Source organism: Chiloscyllium plagiosum, chromosome 1, assembly GCF_004010195.1.
Source record: "Chiloscyllium plagiosum isolate BGI_BamShark_2017 chromosome 1, ASM401019v2, whole genome shotgun sequence".
Classification (NCBI taxonomy): Eukaryota; Metazoa; Chordata; class Chondrichthyes; order Orectolobiformes; family Hemiscylliidae; genus Chiloscyllium; species Chiloscyllium plagiosum.
The window spans coordinates 115,087,566-115,104,194 of record NC_057710.1 but is presented as its reverse complement, the minus strand read 5'-3'; the positions used below and the strand labels follow the sequence as shown (position 1 = coordinate 115,104,194).

The 16,629-nt window shown below is 40.5% G+C and overlaps 1 protein-coding gene across 1 annotated transcript in view; it reads right to left on the bottom strand.

Annotated features, from left to right (window-relative positions):
* The window catches only part of LOC122555026 (ADP-ribosyl cyclase/cyclic ADP-ribose hydrolase 2-like), a 25,327-nt gene extending 16,065 nt beyond the window's left edge, over positions 1 to 9,262 (bottom strand). The window contains exons 1-2 of the mRNA XM_043700627.1: positions 9,108 to 9,262; positions 4,048 to 4,177 (exon numbers count right to left, since the gene is read on the bottom strand). Coding sequence (XP_043556562.1) covers positions 4,048 to 4,177; positions 9,108 to 9,262 — 285 coding nt within the window. The remainder of the gene's footprint in view (positions 1 to 4,047; positions 4,178 to 9,107) is intronic.
* Positions 9,263 to 16,629: the final 7,367 nt, after the last annotated feature.

Below are 16,629 nucleotides of genomic sequence, written 5' to 3'. Positions count from 1 at the left end.
GGGGGGGGGGGGGGGGGTGCATGTGCATGTGTATACGCGGGTGAGTAGGTGCATGTGTATGTGTGTGTGTGCGTAGGTATGTGGATGCATGGTCATGTGTGTGTATGTGCGAGTGTGTGGGGGTGTGTATCAATATATGTGTATGTATATCTGTGTGTATATATGTGGATGCGTGCATGTGTGGCTGCATGAACCTGTATGTGTGGGTGTGGGGTGCACGTGTGTGTGTATATGTGGGTGTGTGGGTGCATGTGTGACTGCATGTGTATACGTGGGTGTGTGGCTGCATGTGTATTGTGTATATGTGGGTGTGTGAGTGTGTGGCCGCATGTATGTGTGTGTGGAAATGTGGGTGTGGGTCTGCATGTGTGTGTGTATATGTGGGCGCATGTGCACGTGTGTGTGTATGGGTGCATGTGCGAGTGTGTGTGGCTGCATGTGTGTGTGTGTGTATGTGGGTGAGAGTGTGTGTGGCCGCATGTACGTGTGTGTGTATATGTGGGTGTGTGGCTGCATGTGTGTGTGTATATGTGGATTTGTGGGTGCATGTGCGTGTGGGTGTGTGGGTGCATGTACATGTGTAAATGTGAGTCTGTGGGTGTGTGTGTGTATATGTGTGTCTGTATATGTGGATGTGTAGGTGTGTATAGTTGTGTGTGTGTGTGTATATGCGGATGTGTGGGTGTATGGGTGCATGTGCATGTTGCGGCCACTCTGCCCTGGGTTTGTAAGCACAACTGAACCAAACCTCTGTTTTAACCCGAAAGAGATTGTTGTGGCTCATTTAAAAATTGGACTTGACAAGCAGAAGATTTGGAGGGAACACACCACAGTCTTTATCAAAAAGCACCTGACGATGAAGCAGCGCTCTGAAAGTTTGCGATTTCAAATAAACCTGTTGGATTATAACATGGTTTTGTGTGAATTCTGACTTTGTCCACCCCAGTCCAACACCGGCACCTCCACATCAAAGGGAAAAGAAATAGTAGAAGAAAATAAAAATACTTTGGCCAATGAACAGAAAAGGAGAAATACTAAGTCATTCAGTTCATCCCTCCCTTTTATCAAGTAACAGAAATTGGAGACTCTGGTCAAATTTTCAGGCTTGTTTCAAATAGTTTAATGCGAGACCGAAGGGCAGAAAAGTCTGGCCAGAGTCCACACCTAAGAAACCAGCCTGAATTGGATGTTCAAAGAAACCAGCTGAAAGCCAGGAAAGAAATCAAAATTAAATCAAAATCAATTTTAAATCAAAATTTAAAACAAATACACATAACTCTGTGAATTCTCCTAATCATAACATTAGAACAAAATGTTACGTTGCAGTCCAAAGATGTGTGTAGAAAAGGAAGACTTACCTAATAAAACTTTAGCCACTCTAAGTCTTGGTCAATGGAGATTTATAGCTTGAGATGTAGATAACACTACCAAGTGAAGCCAAGAGATCAAGTTACTCCAGAAATCTTGAGCATTTAAACCTCAATTCACATCCAGAAGAAGAATCAGAGCCTAAAATTGATTTGGGAACTTGATGCTTCTTGTGTCTACAATCCAGTTTCTTTACCTGGCGCAGCAATCACTATGTTATTCTTCAGACTCCAAAAAGGGGGAAGATCATGGTCATGCTCTACCTTTGTCTTATCCATGACTGTAATATCATCAGTTATGCAAAACAAGCCAGGGAGATTCTCAGTCATCCTATTCACATGCTGCTGAATAGGTTTTGTCTAACGGATAGTCCAAATGGTAACCAACAGAAAAAAATACCATCCAAATTGTAGGCTGGATGTAGTGAGCTCTTGGGATTATTCCAACAAATACATGGAATAAGTTGTGTTTTGCAAGGAGTTTGGGAAAGAACTTCCTCCTTGAACATTTAGGATTTAATTTACCAACATTGGTATTTTATATTGACACCTTCTAAGAGAAAACTTGAAGCACCGTGCATCCAGGCTTACTCTTATGGTGCCATCCTTCTTGAAGGCACACATGATCAACATACACCAATCTAAATGGTCTTCGACCTTCTGAGTTACAGTACTTTTGTTCCACCTTGTTCAGTTTGAATCAAAGCTTCTCCTGATAATACACAATGTACTTATTTGAAGGACCAAGAAATGGGGCTGCATCACCCTCAGGATGCACTATTGGATCACTCTGAGATGGTCATAATGACTTGGACGATGCAGTGAAAGAGATACTCACTGAGATCCTAATGAAGGACTTTTGCCTGAAAAATCGATTTTCCTGCTCCTCGGATGCTGCCTGACCTGCTGTGGTTTTTCAGCACCACTCTAATCTTGACTCTAATCTCCAGCATCTGCAGTACCTACCTCCACTTATTATGAGTTGGACACCTAGCTCACACAATGAAGAGTAGTTTGGACTAGGAACATAGAAACACTCTTGTTCATCTGGGAACCCAATAACATGACCAAAGTTCCATGTCTCTGAAAAGGACATTTAATTGTAACTTCTTATCTGACTTATTTTCGTATGTGAAGAGTTATTGTTAACATGGGAACAGATGAGTTATGAGCAGAAAGAGACCATTTGGCCCGTTGAGACTACTCAATATGGCTCATGCAATTGTAACCTGTACTCCATATTCCCACCTTCTCCTGAAAAGTTTCAACTCCATGCTTACCGAGAATCTTTCCATCTCTGCCTTAAACAATTCAAATACTCTACTTCTACTGCATTTTGTAAATTAATGCCAAAGCCTTAATCTGAGAAAATGAAAACCACCTCATTTGTGACTGAGATGGTGAGCCCTTATTATTAAATAATGACCTCTAATTCTAGCAGTTTCCACAAGAAAAAAAAATTATCTCTGCATTCAACTTATCAAGCCTGCCCACAATTTTAGATGGCTCAATCAAGTTCCCTCTCATTCTCAGGAACTCCAGCAGATAAAAGCTTAAACCATCCAACCTTTCCTCATACGACAAACCTCTCCAATCCACTCCCCTACTACAGGCAATAGTCTGGTAAGGCTTTTGTGTACTGCTCCCAATGTCTTTACATCCATCCTTAAATACAAAATCCAATACTATACGTGGTACTCCAGATCTGGTCTGACTAATTCTCCGTGTAGAGTGGTGTTGGAAAAGCACAGCAGGTCAGGCAGCATCCGAGGAGCAGGAAAAGCGATGTTTCGGGCAAAGGTCCGTCATCAGGAATGACTTTTGCCCATAACATCAATTTTCCTGTTCCTCGGATGCTGCCGGACCTGCTGTGCTTTTCCTGCACTACTCTAATCTTGATCCTGATCTCCAGCATCTGCAGTTCCCATTTTCACCTGATGCTCTGTGTAAAAGATGCACAATCTCTTTACTTTTGTATTCAATTCGCCTTGTGACAAATTATGACATTCTATTAGCTTCACAGTAAGGCTCGTTCAACCTCTCCAGAAAAAATTCCAGAAAAAATTCTCAGTTCACCTGAGTCAAAAACACTGCAACAACTGTAACCATTTGAAGAAGAGATTCTGTAAGATCTGCCTGTTAAAAAGAACCTTCACGGATCTTGAACGGTTTAAGCTCAGTCAAACATTATCTGATTAATGTTATAACTTTGGAATAATTGAAAGTTCAAGTACTTTCCTTACCTTGCTGTCTTGCTTCATTGTATGCTTGTGTGTGTGTGTGTGTGCACACATGTTGTAACAATCATCCATCGGGTTTGAATGCATGAATAAACCATGGCTTCATCTTTAATTATAGTTTGTTGCAGATCATTTAAAAATTGGATTTAGCAAATAAAGGGTTTTGTGGTTCACCACACCTTACCTCAAAAAAGAGGAAGGTAAAAAACACCTCTGGGTAGAGACGAAAGAGGAGCAAAATAAAAATTCATCCGATTCATCCTCTCCCTCTTATATGGAATAAATGGTTCAATAGAAGGAAACAAATGTTTTTCTTTACATCAGATTGCTGCATGCATTACAGCAACATATGACAAAGTAACATTTTACAAAGTAACAAATCACCATTCAACTTGAACCACATACTAAAAAAGTGTTTGCGCATTTTCAAATAAGTTTACCTTATCCCGAGGGATAGCATGCCGTGCCAGATTGATAAAATCCTTATAGTCAGTTGGAAGGACATTGCAGGGCTCCTTATAAGCAAAGGCATTTCGAAACGTTTCCCAGATTGCTGAACAGTCCTTTTCTCTAAAATGAAACAATCATTTTCAAATGCATTTCTGTATAAATAGATAATACTATTGAACATGAACAAAACAACCATAGTATATTATGTGCAATCAGACTAGGTGTTAATTAATAAAATAAATAATAATAATGTGGAGACAAATTCAATAACACTTGAACATATTAATTTTACCCTGAGGTATAGCAAATCCAAACTATTTCCACCTTTTTCATGAAGATCCATTTTTTCCCCACAAGTGTTTAAATAATTATGAACATTTGCTTTCAGTCAGCATGGCCAAAAAGATACAACTAGATATTGCTGGATTATCCTGGAATAAAAAAAAACAAGAACTTGCATTTATGTAGCATTTTCATGGCTGCTCGATTGGCCAAAATGATTTCCAGCCAATAAGTACTTTCTGATTGCAGCCAGTGTGTAATACAGAAAACCAATTCAAGACACCGTTGAGAACAACTGGAGAAAATTTTAAAACAAGTTGTTTTCATTATTTTCTTTGAATACTTTTATTTTTGGTTAGAAGAATACAGGTGATGGGAAAAAAGGCTTGACTGACAATAGGAGATTGTAAGCATGGGAGTATTACTGAATGCTAGTCCTCTCTGCTTCCCCTCCACATCACCCAAGAAAGGCAGTCTTAGATATAAAAGCATTTGATAAATGCTTATAGATCAAGGTGAGAGGAAATTAGTTTGTGTCCTATTTAACTTGTCAGATCTTGGATAGTCTTTGTGAGCCTGGGATTACTTTTGCTTCATACAGATGATCAGTGACCAATGACATAGCCAGGATTGCTTGTGACCAGGTTATTTATGCCATACAGGTGCACACAGCATCCATTTCACACAAGGACCTCACATCATAGAGCCCATTTGCTCAGATAAGAATAAACAAACTCTTACTCCACCCATTCTGGGTGTGGTCAAAGCCATTTCCCATTTCTGTTATGCATTCAATAATCACATGAAAATGGGAAGCAAAGCAGGTCACATCTGACAGAGTTAACCACAGACCATGGGTGACCCACCTCCCTCCCTTCAATTGGACCCTGACTGATCTGCGTGCAACTAGACCCTAACTGATTTATCACAAATTCCTGGACTGTTTACACTGGAATTGGGGGATGGAGAGTGGCCCACTTTTCACACTGCAGTGACACTGCACCCCTGACCCTGATACCCCTCCAAGTGGCTGTTGATTATGCCCAAGCCTCTGGATTGAGAACAGACTTCTACTTGACTGACTGCCCCTTGACTTAACTGAGGTCTACTTCCCTTCAACGTGGAGAAAAGACCATTTGGTTGAAGCATATTCAGTGTGCTTTCTACCTAAGCTACTGCCATAGAGCGTCAGTGTGATACTGACATAGCACGGTTCCTTCTATGAACCATTTGTTACATATAAGAGGGAGAGGGTGAATCGGATGAATTTTTATTTTGCTCCTCTTTCGTCTCTACCCAGAGGTGTTTTTTACCTTCCTCTTTTTTGAGGTAAGGTGTGGTGAACCACAAAACCCTTTATTTGCTAAATCCAATTTTTAAATGATCTGCAACAAACTATAGTTAAAGATGAAGCCATGGTTTATTCATGCATTCAAACCCGATGGATGATTGTTACAACATGTGCACACACACACACAACAAATCCATCCCCTTAACTGATCGCTGCTGACCTTTACTGCACCAAACAATGAGGCAAGGCAGAAAGAGTGTCAGCCCTTAAAGACTGAATGAAAAGGTAAAATGCTAAAAAAAAACCCAGGAGAAACAGAGATACTGTGAACATCCAAGAAGGTGTGAAGTGAATGAGTACAAGCAGAGTAAATGAAGAGTGCTCTGATGCAGCCTGGTTCACTCTGTGAGGTGGGTGCCTGACCCCTGTGTGCAAAGGGGCCCTGCAGCTGCAATTTAATAACAGATGGAGGTGCACTTTATAGTGTAGCACTGAAGAAGAGACATTTATTCTAAATGGGTGGGAGATGTGCCATGATGTTGTAGTGAGGCTGGCATGTGCCCATCGCCAAACTTTGTGAACAGCGGGTGGGTTACAGACAGTTGCTGCCCATGGAGTAAAACCTGAGATGCTGGGGACTGCTGTTCCATGATGGAAGGCCAGAGGAGCAAGCAGCTACCAGGTACCCACTCTGACTTTCACACTGGGATTTGTAACTGTGTAGTTTCTCCCCTGCTTGTGCGATAATAGGAAACCGCATATCAATTAGGTGGGATTCAGTATGAATGGCATGGAAATAGGCCACTTTCCACTCACTATTAATTCTCATATTATTATTAAAAACGCAATTGCAGATTCTGATCACTGGTACTTTAGCAGAGGTGTCAGACGATCTCTTTCTAAAGATTTGAACTTCATGGTAACCAAAGTGTTTAAAAATAAGAGAAAAATGTCAAGACTTCGAACATTGTATCTCTTCATTCAGAAACTAAGTTAAAGACTGACAGTATTATTCTAAAAATTACAATTGCAAAACGTAACATCGAAATTTTAATTTTCCTAAGAGTCTAGCTGCGAAACTTTGAAAGTCAAAACAAACTTTGAATTTGTCGTGACTTTAACAAAGCTTTTGACATTCAAATTTCCTCTTGTCAATCTTTCAGAAAGGTCAGAAACCCATAGACATATTTTAAAATTCTCCAAATCAAACTGCTGAGAAATCCACATGAGTCGATTATTTGGCAAATACCAAAAGTTGAGTTTGATTCCAACAGCAATACATCAACATGAACAAATTCACAGAAACTGAGCACAGAGTGGCCAAAGTATTCAACAAATCTATGAGGACCATACAAAGCAATAGGCAATTGTTTAAAAATTGAGAACACTCATGTAAATTGTTTTCCTTCATTTTACTACACGTTAAAATTTTAAATAAAATTACTAACATTATTTGAGAGAATGATGTGGCCTGTACCTGTTAAATTAATCAACATACGTCAGAGCATCTGACATAATTATCATGGTAGCAGAAAAATTTCAGTCTCATTATGATCCTGTGCCTCTTGTGAACAAATAGTAAAGCTGTGCGCTAGAACACTAAGGATATGGGCAAGGCTTTTTAACAATGCACGTGCCTTAAATAAACATTATGAAAATAAATTATTATGGTTTCTGATATTCTGTTTGTTTTGAACTATGTTATGATTATCATAGATACTAATCACAGTTAAAATACATTTCCAGTTAAAAGCTGAAAGAATGATAAGTTTTCATATTTTAGGACATTTATTGTAACAAGTAACTAAAGCACAATTAACTAAGAACTATCTTTTATATGCAATTTATACTTTTCACCACAGAATAGAATATCCTCCTAATTTCTAACTTAATCTTAAAAAAGAACACTCAGGGTGTCCATATTTAGATACCCCATAAAACTAACACACAGGTAATCAGCTGTCAGGTAACCAGTAAGACTAAAAGGAATGTTGCCCTTATTTCAAGAGGGTTAGAGTACAAGAGTGGGCAGTCTTATTGTGCCTGTACAAAGAGCTGGTAAGCCACATCTGGAATACTGTGAACAGTTTTGGTCCTTTTATTTAAGGAAAGATGTCATTTCATTGGAGGCAGTTCAGAAATGGTTCTCTAGAATCATCCTTTATATGGAGGGAATGTCTTATGAGCAAAGGTTAAACAGGTTGGGACTCTACCCAATGGAATTTAGAAGCATGAGAGGTGATTGCATTGAAACATTTAGATTCTAAAGGAACTTGATAGGTCAATGCTGAAAGGATGTTTCCCCTCATGGGAGAGTCTTGGACCATTGTCTCAGAATGAGGGGACATCAATTTCAATCTGAGATGAAGAGGGGAAGGACAGGAAAGTGAACATGAGGAGTGTCTTCAGATCAGCCATGTGTCTTGTGTTAGTAAATATACAATCTAAATATCCTTGACAGCCCACTCTTTTTCATCTTGGAGCTAAACACTCAGTTCAAAACACAACTATTTACAACCAACACTCCAACCACTTTTCTGTGACTTTAGAGACTCTCAGTTTCTCTACTTTTAACACACAGCTGCTGCTATTGTCTCCAAGTGTAAATACTTTGTACCATCTTCCCAGTAAAATAAACCAAGCCCTCTTTTGTTGTCCAACAATTAAACCTTGTTTTCATGAAGACTTCAGAGCAGGTAATAAAATTTCTTGCATTTTACTTCGTATTTAAAGAGTCTTCAAACATGACAACCGTATAAGGCTTATAATTTTAGCAATCTATTGTTAAGATTTAGAGTGATTGAGCACTTGCATAAATGTGAATTGGGACAGAGAGTATAGATTTGTAAAGGGCAAGTTTTTGTAATTAATCTAGATAGATTTTTGGGGAGGTCACCAATGAAGTTTATCCGGAAATTCGATGAATGTTCTTTATATGGATTTCTGGAAGTAACTTAGGAAGGTTCCACTAAAGGGGCTGTTAACAAAACTGAAAACACATGGAACAAAGGTAGCCTTTTGACAAAGGAGGTACAAAATAAATTAAGGGTAATGGTTATGTTCTAATTAGTGTAAAATGATTCACGGTATTATAGAGTCATATAGTCCAACCAGTCCATGCTGAACATAATCGCAAACTAAACTAGCCCCACCTGCCTGTTCCAAGCCCATACCCCTCCAAACATTTCCTGTTCATGTATTTATCCAAATGTCTTTTAAACTGTTCATTCCACACACAAACCATCCTCTGTGCATTTTGTAATGTTTTTCCTCTCATGCAATTTGTAATGTTTTTCTGGTTGCATCCTTTTAGTCAAACCACTTGTAGCACAGCTGACCATCACCAGTAGGTTTTGCAGTTGGCATCATGCTTCTTGCCAATGAGGGTTAATGACCACGCGTAGAAGAAGAAAGTTAATGTCCAGTGGTTCTGATTTGTACCACCATGTACACTTAATAAAGAAACCATTGTCTTACCCTACTGTAGGATTCACTACTCTGATGTAATTATAACATCTGCCAATTATGATCTCCTCCAAGTTGCGAACTGTACCATTTCCATGATGTGACTTTACCAATGCTGAGAAATCCATCAGCAGGATTCCAAGCAGTAACACGCTGCATTTCGCCATTTTGCGAAGTTGAGTCTCAATTTCAATTAGAGTGTTGCAGCATAAGTTCCACGTCTTCACTCGTCCTTGAGCATATCACAATTATATGGAAAATATGGCAAAATATATGTAATAATTAACTCGTTGAAGAACTACTAAAACAAACAGGTCTGATAGCAGTTGTCAACAGAAAATGCTGAAAACCATCAGCAGTTCATTCAGAACCATGAAAAGAAAGGAATTTATACAGAGATTCTGATGATGGGGGAGTGATTGTATTAGCTATTAGATCTGGCTGGATCGCATAACACACCATCAGGTCCTCACTTCATCCAATAAAATGTCTCAACATGGAATGCAAAGATAATCCCCCACTCCTTTGCTTTATTGCAATCTATCTTCTGGACACCTTCTTTCACGTACTTCCCCTTCATTTCCAATAGTAAATCCAAGGAACTCATGGACTGCTTCCTCATCAAGTCTGAAGCTATCTGACAACTGTGTCTGTCAAAGACCCTTTCTGTCCTAGCACTGAACCCAAATCATTCACTTGTTTTTCTCACATCTTTCCTCATGACCTCTTTGTACTCATCTTGTCCAAGAGGTACACCTCCTGATCGTCAGTTCTATTTCCATGAAACTGCTGGTCAACCTATTCTCTTTTTAGTTCAAAGCAAAGGCACAATGCTGCAAATGTGGGAAATCTGAAACAGAAACAGAAATTGCTGGAGAAACTCAGCAGCTCTGGCATTATCTGTGGAGAGACACAGAGATAAAATTTTGAGTTGAATTTCATTCTTATTCAAAACCCCACTGCTGAGTTTGTCCAGCATTTTCAGTTTTTATTCCCCTTCTAGATCCTCCTGTTCGCTGGGCCTCCATCTTTAAATTTCTCCACCTGATACTTGTATTGAAATGGGTCATACTAAAGTCACAAACAATACCCTAAGAGTCTGTGACCACGGTGAACTAACTCTCCTCATCTCCCTGATCTGTCTGCAGTCTTTGTCTTATTAATCACATCTTCGTCCTCCAACAAACCTCCAATACCATCCAGCTGGGTGAGACAAACTCAGCTCTTTCCAATCTGAGCAACTAAATTATAGTCAGATTAACACTTGGAATGACTTCTCTTCCTGCTCCTTCTGGTGCCCCCCCAACAATCTATCGCATATTTCTTGCCTAAATACTGTCCATTCACCTCATTAGCTGGAGACACAGCAATGGGTTTCACTGCAAACTAACTGCTCACTGCTCCACCTCACTATCTCTACTCATGACTCTTCCATTGTTGTTAACTGATTGGATTTGTAGTTTGACAAATAGGATTGGATAACCAGAAAACTCTTCCAATTCATCCTTACAAAGAATGAATCTGTTTTCTTCAGTTCCCACTCCAAATGCAATTTGCTTGCTATTACCTCAACCTTTCCCTAACAACTTTGAGAATTTGAAACACATTGTCCACAACCTCAACTTAAATTGGACTCTTTCCATTAAATATGTGTGCAATCACTGAACTTGCTTAGCGAGTTTTGAGAAGATTTGTAGCTCAGGTTGAGGCTCTTTGTCCAGAGGCCCACTGAAGATGCTACCTAGTATATTGACGAAAAAGAACCTTGCAGCTCAGCGAGCAAACCTACATCCAGAACTAAACTTGCTTATTTCTTTATCCATAATTTTGACCCACCTGCTGCCTCAGCTCATCAGCTGCTCAAACCCTCATTCATTCCTGAGTTAACTCTAGGTTTGAGGTCATCCAAAACTCTATTTGCTTGTACCAGGCCCATTCAATCATCTACATGTCCATTGATTCACATTGACTACCGGTCAGGAGATGCCATGGTTTTAAAGTTCTTGTTTTTGTTTTTAAATCTTGTCCCTCTCTATCTCTGGGATCACCACCAGCCTCACAACCCTGTTGGAAATCTACACTCATCTAACTGGCCTCTTGAACATCCATATTTTTAATTGCAGTAGCATTGGTGGCCTTGCCATCAAAAGACAAGGCTCTCAATTCCAGAATGCAATTCCTAAACCTTTCTCTTTCTTTCTAGAAAACACTTCTTCAAACTAAGCTCCTTGGATATACTTTTAAACACCCGTCAGCATGGGTGCCACAGTGTTAGTGCTGCTGCCTCATGGCACCAGGGCCCTGAGTTCAATTCCCACCTCTGGTGACTGTGTGGAGTTTGCATGTTTGCCCTATGTCTGCGTGGGTTTCCTCCCAAAATTCAAAGATGTGAATTGGCCATGTTAAATTGCCCATTGCGTTGGGTGCATTAGTCAGGGGTAAATATAGGGTGGAGGAATGGGTCTGGGTGGATTATTCTTCGGAGATTGGTGTGGACTTGTTGGCCTGAAGGGCCAGTTTCCATACTGTAGGGAATCTAATCTGTTCACCTGGCTCAGTCCCACATTTTGCCCTATACACCATCCTGAAGCTCCATGGGATGATTTATAGGTCGAAGGCAAGTGTTCTAGCCACTGCAACTCACTGATGCAACTCAAATAATATCCAACAGAGAATTTTGCTGGATCCCAATGGCCTTTGATGTTTTCAGGTGACACTCCAATTGTGTTTTGCACTCAGGCCTCACACTAATTGATTTCATCCTTTTGCCAGAACTGGAAGAAACTAACATTTTAAAAGAAACAAAGAGTGGAAAGGGACAGCTCGGAAAGCACATGCACACACAAAAGAAGACATACTGAGGTGTAAAGTATTTAAATGGAAAATACAAGTTGGTTAAAGGACATTAGACAGCAGGTGAAGGCAAGCCTGCGGAACATTCCTCCTGCAACGTAAAGTGCTACTGGGAGGACACGTCTTGCTAAGCAAATGAAATAGAGTCAGGGAAGTAACTGAAATAGTTGTCCATCTGATTGCTGACAATGGAAGTGATGGCCATCAAGAGCTTTTCAGAGGAAAATGCAACACTCCACTTGTAATGAAGGGCTACATTGTCTAATGTTCAGGCTTGTGAAGCTTCACAAGACCCTCGTGTAGAGATGGTAGCATCTTGTCAACAGCAGCTTGTAACACCTTGCAGTCACTTTCATGAGCAGAGTTGTTCAGGGAGGTGATTGCTAGGCCCCACATGCTGAATCTACCCTTGCACCTATCTCTCATGCAACTGAGTCTTGCCCAGGAGTCTCAAGAACAAAGAACAGTATAGCATTGAGAGTCACACACTGTCATAGCAGAATAAAACTGTTGCTCAGTGACAGCAGGCCAGCAGGGTGGTGTGTGCTCAGGATGTATGACATAAAGAGATTTTAGGCTTCTTGATTTCATGAGCCCCATCCCTTAATATCAGGCATTGCTGAGTAAGAGAATATTTCCACATATGTGTAGATAGATGTTGTTTGAGAGACCAATCAAAGCCAGAAACTATAGAGATGATATACTTCATTATCATATCATCGAGGAGGCTATTGATAGTGAGGGTAACTCCAGTTTATTTCCCTGATGTCAGAATGCCACGTATATACGCCAAGGAAACACGTTTATATGATATCTCCCCTACAACTGAAGCTAATAACTTCCACATGGTATAGGCTGTGGGTTCATAGGAAGCTGATGTAGTTGGCAGCATCACATGTTGCAGATGTAATAAAACAGTGACGATGGTTACTGGTACCAAATGGACAACGTGGAAATTAGGAGGAGGTCTGGTGAATACAAGTGTAACTTCATCATACTCTATGTACAGTCGCTGCATTACCTTTGGCACATACCACCACATCAGTAGGACATACATTTTAAGTCATATTTCCAGCTGGCACTTTTGGCAGAGCAATATAAAGCTATGACTCATTGATAGCCTTTAATGTAAATAACTACAGTCCAGGCTATGAAGTGTTTCTCAAGGTGTATCTATTGATTATCTTGAGGTCAAGGCAAATGGCAGCCATGGTTTCAGCCCCACTGACGACTCAGACTTTCAGTATGTCCTAGTGGTTTTCAACCTTGTTGGGAGTGAACATTTCCCTAAACATGTGCAGTTTCCATGAAAAAGGACAATAATGTGGATGTTGCTCAGTAAGAAGTGGCTAACAGACTTGGTTACCTATCCAGTTGTGCAATTTGGAGAATTTTCTATTCAGAGATATTTGGCTATTATCCCCTTTTGTATGAGCCAGCAGTGGTACGTGGGTCTGGCCATCAGATGGTCTCCCATTACTACCCTCTGTTTCCACGCTAGTTTCTCTACCTTGCACCACTTCCTCACTACCTACTGTAGCAGCACATACCAAACCCTCTGTCTGTAGGTGCCACTAAATTCAGCATACTATTGTGCTGGAGACCCTTGCAGGGGAATATCAATCCTTCTTCAAGTGGTCAAATCATCTGAAGTGTAGTGTCACAGTGCTATGGGTTTGCACATGTCTGCTACTGCACTACCTTTCAGGCATCTGCAGCCCCCTACAGGAGGTCATCAGCCCCATCTTCTGATCCTCCAAAAAGAACAAGAGACCCATGTTGTACTCTGAAATAGTTGAGGTAGCTGTGAATTTCTGAGTATAAATGAGTCATGGCAGCCACAAATCCTGTAATTATACTGGTGGACATTCTGTAGCATAACTTTACATTTTCTGTGTTCTCCAAAAATATCATCAATGTTTCCAAAGGCCTTCCAATTGGTTTCCAAATTTGTCACAAAGTTGTGAGCAGCATTTGGCACTGACGTAAATCAGTTCTAATTTAACTCAGTTTTAGTTTAACTCAGATAGAGTTTTAAATGTTCCTCAGGATTTATAGAAACTGACTTGAACAATGTCTTGCCCCCTTTCCAAACCTCTCCCTGACAGATAAAAGCAAATTACTGCGGATGCTGGAATCTGAAACAAAGGGTCAGTTAGACTCAAAACGTCAGCTCTCTTCTCTCCTTACAGATGCTGCCAGACCTGCTGAGATTTTCCAGCATTTTCTCTTTTGGTTTCAGATTCCAGCATCCGCAGTAACTTGCTTTTATCCAGTGTTTAGTCCACTGCCACCTCTCTTCCAGGTATGCCTACCCTGAAGAAGTACTGCTCTTCTCTCCGACAGCTTTGACAAAGGGTCAGTTAGACTCAAAACATCAGCTCTTTTCTCTCCTTACAGATGTTGCCAGACCTGCTGAGATTGTCCAGCATTTTCTCTTTAGCTCTCCCTGACAGAGCTTGTGGCTTATAGAACATGGCAGTTGGTGAGTGAGGAGTTCAAATCTGGGCAGCATGCATCATTTTCAATAGACTGCAGAGTCCCCAAGATTCCGTGAAAATCTAGGACAAAGGTTCAGGAAGATGATCTTTCCTCAAAGGGGAAAGTCCCACTTTCACACTAAGGATACACTAGGCTCAGTCATTTTGTTAGTCAATAGCATCGTGCAAAATACTACAGATTCAGAAGTGAGTTAGCAACTCAAAATTGTGAACCCATGAACTGCTTTGGGCCATTATCTGAAATACAACCTTTAATCTCATGATAGACTACATATACATACTACCATTCCAACCCAGCCAAAAACCAATGCTAGCTCACTGAGGTATGTAGAAAAGCATGCCAGAAGCAACACCAAGCATATCGACAAATGGATGTCATGCCTGTGAAACAATAAGACTGCAAGCATGCTAAACCGCAGAGGGAAGTGTGCTATAGGGACAGAGCTAGGCGATATCAAAAATGGATCAGTTCATATTGCTGCAACCCTACCACATCCCATTGTGAATAATGGTGGGACAATGAATCAGTTAAAGGGAAGAGTCTGCTCCATTAACACCCACATCCCCAACAATGGTGAAGTCCAGCACATCAGTGCAAAAGAAAAGGTTAAAACACTTGCAAATATTCATCAGGCAGCAGTCCTGACTGGACCTGAAGAACATCACTGGAGGCCCAAGGAGTGGTGGGATCATGAAGTGGGTTGTGTGGAGAGTGAGTCAGCATAAATGCAAGGTTAACAGCCATCTGCCTGTCCCACTAACCCTGCCCCAAACTGTGGTAATGGAAGGACGCCCCATCCCAGCAGGGAGACCCTGTTGGATAGCAGCCTCTTACTCCCATTGGCCAGGAAGGCTTGGTGGTGGGTTGTGAATGTTGCCCATGGGAATGCTTACCTAGAACTTAATTGCTGAGGTGGCAGGAAGGTGTTGAGTCTTTCCCTTGTGTCAACACACTCAATTATTTGCCCTTTATGCCACCTTCAGGAAAAATTACATGCTGTGCGCCCCTGTGCTACAAGACTTGGGCAATATTTGTTTCTGGGCTGCTAAGTGGTAAGTAACATTTGTTTTACACAGGTGACAACTAATTATCATATGTAAAAATTAAGTTTCATTTCCCATCACCAACATCCAGGGGATTATCATTGCCCTACAATTTAACTGGACAAAGCACATAAGTACTTACTAGAGCAGGTCAGAGGCTGAAAATTCAGTGCCGAATCATCTCTTGGCACTCCAAAGCCTGTCCATCATCTACGAGGTATAAATTAGGCACATAATGGAATGCTGTCCACTTGCCTGGATGAATGCAGTTCCAACAATACTCAAGAAGCTCGACACCATCTAGGATAAAGCATCCCATTTAAATTATAAGTATTCAATCATACATCATAAACATTCAATCCTTACAGCATGAACACACAATGATTGCAGAATGTACCACTGTCTGTTCCGATATGACGCGAAAACTCATGTGAACCCGCGATATAAGAAAATCACGTAATAGCAGCACCATTTAAACCAATGGGACTGAAATCGCGTTTTAGCTAATACGAGTAAGGAAAGTTCACATTCTACAAATAATAGTGTACATTCTTCAATAGCATTATAGCCAATTCACATTGAAGAAACGATTAATATAGCAGAACTGACTGCATCGACAAGTTGTACTGCAACAATTTGCCAAGCTTTTTTTGACATCATAGTCATAAGATGTAACCTCTACCATTCAGCAGACAAGGGCATTAGAGGCATGGGAATATCTTCAAATGCCCCTCCAAATCACACACCACTGACTTGGAAATTGAGAGTCCAGAGTCACACGTAGGTCAGACCAAGGAAGGATGGTAGCTTTCCTTCCCTAAAGTGCATCAGATTTTGTTTTTACAATAATGGTCACATGGTTACCATTAAGCAATTTCAATCTTAGACTTTTGAAAAAATCAGATTCAAGTTCCACTATGGTGGGATTCAAACCCATGTCCCAGGAACATTAGGAAGTAGATTACAAGGTCAATGACATTACCATTACACCATTGCTTCCCTTGCTGGTGTTAAATTCAGCTTTTTGACAAATGCTCAGTAATTTTATACATGGTTGTGCAGATAACCTCTTTCAAAATCTCTCTTCTTCTAGTTTTATGTTCTTCCTATGTACAATTAAGTTTTTAGATCTATTC